The sequence below is a fragment of the Sinocyclocheilus anshuiensis genome, unplaced genomic scaffold (assembly GCF_001515605.1).
Source record: "Sinocyclocheilus anshuiensis isolate Anshui unplaced genomic scaffold, SAMN03320099.WGS_v1.1 scaffold335, whole genome shotgun sequence".
Classification (NCBI taxonomy): Eukaryota; Metazoa; Chordata; class Actinopteri; order Cypriniformes; family Cyprinidae; genus Sinocyclocheilus; species Sinocyclocheilus anshuiensis.
The window spans coordinates 1663931-1672335 of NW_015548239.1; the positions used below are offsets into that span (position 1 = coordinate 1663931).

The following is an 8405-nucleotide window of genomic DNA, read 5'->3' on the forward strand; positions in this document are numbered from 1 at the left end:
TATATATATATTTACCTAATATTATTACAATATTGTTTGTGTGTTTGGAGTCTGTACCTTTTGTTGTTGCTTTTGAAAGAATTCTCATTCTCACCAAGGCTGCTTTTATTTAATAAAAAATAAGGTAAAAACATAGTATGAAACATTATTATTATTGAAAATAAATGGTTCGTATTTTAAAATATCTTAAAATGTAATTTGTTTCTGTGATGGCAAAATTATTTTAGAAGCCATTACTCCAGTTTTCAGTGTCACATGATCCTTCAGAAATCATCTAATATGCTGATTTGGGGCCCCTTAAACATTTGTTTATTGAAACATGTTGAAATTGGTTGTGCTGCTTAATATTTTTGTGGAAACTGTGATACATTTACTTGCCTTTGTTTGAATTTTTTGTAAGAATCATTGTAAGAATCAAGAGCCATTGTGTTTTCAGCATGTCAGTAATCTTCAATCAGTAAGGGCAATCATAAATGTTTAAGCATTCATCACACAAGATGGAAGAGCCACAAGAGCATATTTAGGCAGATTACTGGCCTACAACATCATCCTGCACATGTTGTTTGGAGATGATCAGATGGCCTGTTTGAATCTTAAGCTTGTAATGTAGCATCGCTCTGTTCCAAAAGTGAGCCTACATTTTTAAGACTGCATAAGGCAGAATTTTAAGCCGGCAAAGGTTTTCCAAAAGAAAAATATATTGCAACATTTTATAATTATTAAAATAGAATAAAAACAAATTATAAACAATTATATAATAATTTATATATATATATATATATATATATATATATATTGTTTGTGTGTTTGGAGTCTGTACCTTTTGTTGTTGCTTTTGAAAGAATTCTCATTCTCACCAAGGCTGCTTTTATTTAATAAAAAATAAGGTAAAAACATAGTATGAAACATTATTATTATTGAAAATAAATGGTTCGTATTTTAAAATATCTTAAAATGTAATTTGTTTCTGTGATGGCAAAATTATTTTAGAAGCCATTACTCCAGTTTTCAGTGTCACATGATCCTTCAGAAATCATCTAATATGCTGATTTGGGGCCCCTTAAACATTTGTTTATTGAAACATGTTGAAATTGGTTGTGCTGCTTAATATTTTTGTGGAAACTGTGATACATTTACTTGCCTTTGTTTGAATTTTTTGTAAGAATCATTGTAAGAATCAAGAGCCATTGTGTTTTCAGCATGTCAGTAATCTTCAATCAGTAAGGGCAATCATAAATGTTTAAGCATTCATCACACAAGATGGAAGAGCCACAAGAGCATATTTAGGCAGATTACTGGCCTACAACATCATCCTGCACATGTTGTTTGGAGATGATCAGATGGCCTGTTTGAATCTTAAGCTTGTTTTCTCAAGTCTGATTTTCATAACAGAAGGCAACAGTGGGTGACTCATTTCCTCTAGATTCAATAGCTTGAATGGGATCGACAAAAAGTGTCAGAACATGGTCCAACATTTGGTTTGAATTGTGTGCAGAACCATCTCTAGAATGACTGCTGGGACGTGGACCACATTGAATCTCCAAAGGAAGAGTGAGCATGACATGCTAGCTCTGAAAAAACAAAGACAGATTAAACTGATCTTTATATTTGAAACCCTAAAATGACATTTGGAAGTGTAAAATAACATAATAGAAATAATAAATCAAATTAAAGCTGCATGCAGAGTTGAAAGGGCCCTCGAACCCGGAGGCACCTCCACCCGTTGGCCTTAGGGAAACAGTGAACGGTGGGCAATATGCATTTGAAGTGGCAAATATAGGAGGAATATTTTATTCATATGTGCCAAACTTCCTGCTGCCATCTGGTGGTGCTATGATTATACAGTAACTGAATATTGGCCTTTAGATGTCTTCAGGCCATGACACTTACCAAACAAAAAATTTGGGGCAGATTGGACATTACATATTTTAGCTACAGTGTAGTGTAAAACATGACATTTCCTGTTGCCAACAGGTGGCACTATAATTTATAACTGAATATTGGCATGTAAATGTTTTCAGGCCAGGACTCTTACCAAACATGTGACGTTTGGGGCAGATCAGACATTGCATGTTCAAGTTAGGTGATACACTGGACAACTTTTTGAGCAATGTTGCTGGGCAACTTTGGCCAATGTTGCCGTCAACGGGCAACCAGGTGAGACACAGGGTCCACGGCCAATCTAAATTATCCTGATAGAAATTTGCTACCCATTCTCAATGGGAAAGTGCCCAAGCAACATTGCTCAAAAAAAGTTGCCCTGCAAAATTGCTCAAAAAGTTGTCCCGAGTATCATCAGCCTTAGTGTAAAACAATTAATTTCCTGTTGCCAGCAGGTGGCGCTATGATTATAACTGAATACTGGCCTTAAGATGTGCTCAGGCCAAGACTCTTATCAAACGTGTGTCGTTTGGGGCAGATCGGACATTGTATGGCTGAGTTACAATAACGTAATTTTTCATGGCGAAACATCGAACTTTGTCAGGCCGCCACGGACACGCCCTTTAACGAAAACGTATGATCTTAGCAATTTAACATCGCAAAGGCATTTAGATTAGACTGACCAAATATAATGTTGATGTCATTAAATCTCTAGGAGGAAGAGTTAGAGCGTAAAACATGTCGCTTCCTGTTGGCAGCAAGTAGGCGGTATGACTACAACTGAATATGGGCATGTAGATGTTCAGGTCAGGACTCTTATCAAATATGTGAAGTTTGGGGCAGATCAGACATTGTATGCCTGAGTTATAGCAACTTCCTGTTTCATGGCAAAACAGCGAAATTTGTCAGGCGGCCACGGACACGCCCTTTGAAGAAAACTCAAGATCTTCGCAATTTAGCATTGCAAAGGTCTTATGATTACACTAACCAAATATGAAGATGATCCAATTAAAACGGTATGAGGAGTTCATTTAAGTACGAGGACTGAAAATGGCAAAAACTGCACAAAAAATCATAGGTATGTAGGTATTGGGACATTACATTCCTAGCAAATTACGTACATGTAGATGAAACATAGCGGGAGGGGCGCTTTGTTGAAATTTTATAGGTGACACTATCGAGCCATTTTCTGAAACCCACATCAGATGTAAATTTTCGCCAGTTCTGACACTTGTGCAAAGTTTCGTGAGTTTTCAATCATGTTTAGGCCCTCAAAAATGCGATTCACTTTGGCAAAGAAGAATAATAAAGAGATAAATTCCAAGAGGGTCCTCCTCGCACCATTGGTGCTCAGGCCCTAATAAAATAATGGAAATTGAAATGCTGTTTATTCAGTTTGGTTAATTTAATGTAATTTACTGTCTTCTAATCAGAATGCAGATTGCATGGTGCAGGGTACTGAAACAAGAGTTGTGTGACAGGCAGCCGAGCCAATTTATGTTGTCTTTCAAAAGTAGTTCCTACTGCTCTTAAAGGCCATTGGCTTTAGTCTGTGCATGACAAAGCTGTAGAGATAAACATATATTCTCCTTGGTAGAGATTACATTTCAACATGTTTTAACATACAGTAAATCATAGTCATGTACTGAAGACAGATTTTATAAACACTTTTTGTACTGCGGTTAGATCTTTAACCCCTAAAGACATTGACTGATGTGTTGCTCCTTTTCTTAAAGTAACAGCACAAACAAAAAATAGCTCTCTGGAGAATGCATGTGATCTACTTTACTTAAAGGAATAGTTCATTTAAAAATTTATATTTTTAAGTGAATTTCACCCCCAGGCCATAATAATGCCGCCCGCTTCTAGTGGAAAAAGTCCCCTGTTGTCCTCTCACATCAAAATCCACTGACATATTTGTATAGAACTGTTTTGGAATGTTTTCACTTGTAAATGGTGCTTGATCTGTGCATATTTTTCTTCTGATTCAGATGAAACAACTTTTTCTCTGGAGAAAGAAATATTATAGATTGAGGACTTGTATTTTAGCTGGAAACTATGATTTGATGTTTGTCTTGAATGATTTGTTTATTAAAAAACAAAGCTTTTTGCTTCAGAAGATATTAATTGATGATTTACTTGTAGATTATTTTGATGTTTTTATGAGCTGTTTGGACTCTCATTCTAACGGCACACATTCACTGCAGAGCATCGAATTGTGAGAAAGTGATGTAATGCTAAATGTCTCCAAATATATTCCAATGAAGAAATAAACTTTTCCACATCTTGGATGGCCTGAGGGTGAGTAAATTTTGAGCAAATTTTTATTTTTGAGAAAATTATTCCTTTAAAGGGCCTATGGACTTCTCAAAAGCAGCCAGTGCAAATTGTTACCTGAATGAGTTGCTAACTTAAAGGGGTCATACGGTGTTGCTAAAAAGAAATGAAATGTGTTTATGCGATTTAAGGTAAAAAAAAACACATTTTCCACATACTGTACATTATTGTTTCTCCTCTATGCCCCGCCTTTCTGAAATGCGTCGATTTTTACAAAGCTCATTGGTCTGAAAATCGAGGTGTGCTCTGATTGGCCAGCTATCCAATGCGTTGTGATTGGCCGAATGCCTTAAGCATGTGACGGAAATGTTTCGCCCCTTACCATACTGTGATGCTGTGTCCCATCTGAATATTTGGGTTGAACTGTTCTGGAACAGTGTTGTAAATACAACTTAACCACTGATTTCTAGTCCTGTCCTCTTTTGGAAGGCCAAACAAAGTATTTTCGCTTTCTCAACGAAACACACAGCGTCTTCACAACATGGCGGCGGCAGTGGCAGCAACAATAAAGTTACGCCTTCTTTCTTTGTGTGAACATTTGGGCGGCGTTATGCAAATCTTCCCACATCGTGACGTAGACATGTGGGGGCGTGTTTAAACGAGGCATTTTAGGAGGGCGTGGACCAGTCTTAACTTTTATAAAGAATATCTATTTGGGTTTGAGACTTTAGTCTTTGCAACTTTAGGGATCTTATCTATTCACGAACAGCTTGTAACACTTCGAAGAGAAAGGAAAACTTGAAATCGCATCATATGACCCCTTTAAACTGTAGCTAGACTTAATGGGACACACCTTCTCGTGGAATCCCTGTCACCATCCAATCTTAATACTGTATAAATATACTTTTTCATAATAAGCAGTGAATGCACTGTTCCATGCACCTACTCAGGGGAAGAGCTCAGTTGATGTGCTACAATCTCTTTCATTAGATGTACTTTGAGAGAGGCAGTCTTGCCAAATTTATAACATCATGTTTCAGAGCTTTGCATAATGGTGTACAGCCCCTGTAATACAGAGCAGAAAATAATCCTCACGTCTGGGAGAGAACAAAGGCACCAGGTGGTATTATGCGAGAAAGCGGGTGCAGTGTAACAGGAATATCCCAAAATTCAATGCTGGCTGAAGATGGAAAAATATCTGGAATGTTTACAAAGACTGGGAGAAAATATACAAAAGTTTCACTTCTTAGTGGGCTTGAAATCTCTAAACGTGAAACAAAATGATCGTAACTTCTTTGATGCAGATATTACTGAAAGTTTAGCTATTTTATGTGACTTATTTAGTATTCAGCATTCAATATTCAGTGCATGACATGATCAGCAGACTGTAGAAGGCTCTTGCCTTAGTCATAGATGCCTGACTCACAGTCACTTTCTATAACAGACAGCATTGGTTTTTGATAAGAAGACACAGATGCAGTAAGTTCAGTTGCAGCAGGTGTCAGTGTGTATTGAATCACTTTCAGCAGCTCGTCTCTAAGATTATATATGTGTTTGTCACCTTAATTGCTTCAGTTTTTCACTCAAATTTAGTGGTACAACTAAACACCGGTTTCAAACGGTAAACCAGGGCGTCCCGCTTTCATAACAAGAGAGTCTATAATGTACAACCTGTGATGTGACTGCAGATATTTCATGATGGCTCATAACGAGATCAAAAAAGCATTTGCATATGCAGCAAAAAGGATCCCACATGTCGCAGAATGTGGGCCTCTGTGATTGTGGATAAATGATTGCATGCCTGTTTTCTACTTTGTGTAGATTTTTTTTTAGGTTTTAATGCGACTTTGTGCATTAATTACTCTAACCTCTGATTAGATGGGGCTTCTAATGAGATGATCAACCACTGGCTTATCAAAAATCCTACCTCTGGTCTGAAAGTTGTCTCTGCAGCACGGATTTGACAAGAGCGTTGGGTCGCACGCTTTTCTGTGGGGAGTTTTTAGGGCTGCCATCGGAGTCTCCGCTGTCCTGATCACCCATGGCTTTAACATAACTGCTGCTCCGCATCCTTCTGCATGGGATCTCCTCATCTCTCCCTCCCCATTCATCCTGAGGGACCTGTATGTACATAAACACTGCTTTCATATAATGGATATATAATTATAAGCTAAAACAATAAAAATATATAAGAGAGATAGAATTGTTAGCAAAGCTGATGTCTTCACCAAACTAAATGTATGACAGCTTTTCTTGTTTGCAAACCAAAATAATCTATTTGGTTTCCATGGCTATGAAATAGTTTGTTTGTTACCTTTTTAAGGCATGAAAGCACATAAATCTCTCTCTCTCTCCCTCTCTTTTTTTGCCATGATAACTATAAGTTAGATAAACTGTTATAATTAATAGTATTATAATTACCTGTTATAATATACCCAGACAAGTAAACAATCTCATTCCATGTTCTTAACTGAAGTGGTAAAGTGTAAGTGAAGCACTCAGTCATGTTTACATTATTTAGTCAACTGATTTCCACTTTAATTAAAAATATATAACAAACACGATTAATGTAACCATTTGAAAGAAAAAAGGATGTTTTGTTATCGCTTTTGGAGGAAGGGTGCCGCCATCTTGCAATACCACAGCGTGTGATGTCACGGGGTTGGTTTGCTTCTTGGACAGTGAAGTAATATTTTCTTTACTTTTTGAACACACAAATGTAATTTTGACACACTAATGTGTTTGGTTTTCACCACATTCATTGCATGAATACCCAACACCAAACTGTCTAAATCACAAAGTTTTGATGGTGGTGTCCCCAAACATTGTTTTCTTAACGCGAGGCGCAACGTGATGTAAAACAAACAATGCTTCATATAATATCATTCATGTCGCATCTTACTGTTATGTCAGACCTTTCAGACATATTTGCATTACATTGGCTCGCTCACCAGTAGTGTTATGTAAGATATTTTATGTTCACCTGCGAATAAAGTATGCTTACCTGCTGATAACAGGACGCTAAATCTAATCATCTGAACGACCAGGCTAGTGCTGCTTCCTCAAGAAAGTTTATCATTCTTTTATTATTCTTTTAAAGTTTATCATTCTTTTAAGCCTTGTCAGCTAAAACGTTAAAGTGTTTTAAGCCATTCAAGCACAAGACAACGCTAAAGAGATTTCAATGTGGTAGCCTATACAGTATGTAATTATAACACTATTAATTATAACAGTTTAGTTTGGAGACAATGTTTATGATTTATTGGGATTATAAAAATAAGGAGTGGGTGGATTTTTACCATTATAGTCTGGTTGTCACTGTGAATACACATCTGTGTTCAAAAACCGTCTCAGGTTACGTATGTAACCATAGTTCCTCGAAGGAACGAGACGCTGCGTCGGAAAACGCTAGGGGAACGCCCTTCAGCCCCCTAGCGTTTTCCGACGCAGCTCGAGTTCCTGAAGAGGAACTTATAAAAGTGAATTTTGCATAATAGGCACCCTTTAAGATTTCTTTTTTTTTTAATCAAACAAACATATATTTTAATTGATGGGAAATAAAAGTAAATATATTATATCAATAACTATAAAACATAATTTGCTCCTGAACTATGGCTACTAGAGACTAAGCTGTAAGCACTTTACTCAATGTTTATTTTTGTAAATTGTAAATTGAAAACTATTATTTGAAAACCTATATAAAATGAATAGAAAATAAAACAGCTAGTATGAGGTTTGACTATCAGCATCTTCTGAAGGTCAAGTAAAAAAATAAAAAAACTTTTTCAGAGTTTCAGGCCCAATCTGATTTCATGGAAAGTGCTAGAAGAGTAGGTTTAGGATCTCACTGAGTGAAAAAGAAAGCTTTCCTTTAAAGGAGACATATAATGCCCCTTTTTACAATATGTAATATTAGTCTCTGGTGTCCCCAGAATGTGTCTGTGAAGTTTCAGCTCAAAATACTCCACAGATCATTTATTATATCATTTTGAAAATGCCTATTTTGAGTGGAAGCAGAAACATGCTGTTTTTCGGGCCTGTCTCTTTAAATGCAAATGAGCTGCTGCTCCCCGCCCCCTTTTCCAGAACAGAGCTGTGCCATTACAGCTCGTACCTGCTAAAAACATCTGTTTTTGGTTCTGATTATCATGTTTATCGCGCTGAAATCATGCGTTTTAAAACATATGAGTTTAAACTTCTGATATAAGGTTTTCTGAGCACACACATCCGAAGCACACGGACAGAAA

General features: G+C 36.7%; 1 protein-coding gene across 1 annotated transcript in view; it reads right to left on the reverse strand.

Moving 5' to 3' along the window:
- Positions 1–8405, reverse strand: part of LOC107654879 (disks large-associated protein 2-like) — a 164304-nt gene that overhangs the window by 32890 nt on the left and 123009 nt on the right. Inside the window, exon 5 of the mRNA XM_016442184.1 lies at positions 6086–6279. Within this exon, the coding sequence (XP_016297670.1) occupies positions 6086–6279 (194 nt within the window). The remainder of the gene's footprint in view (positions 1–6085; positions 6280–8405) is intronic.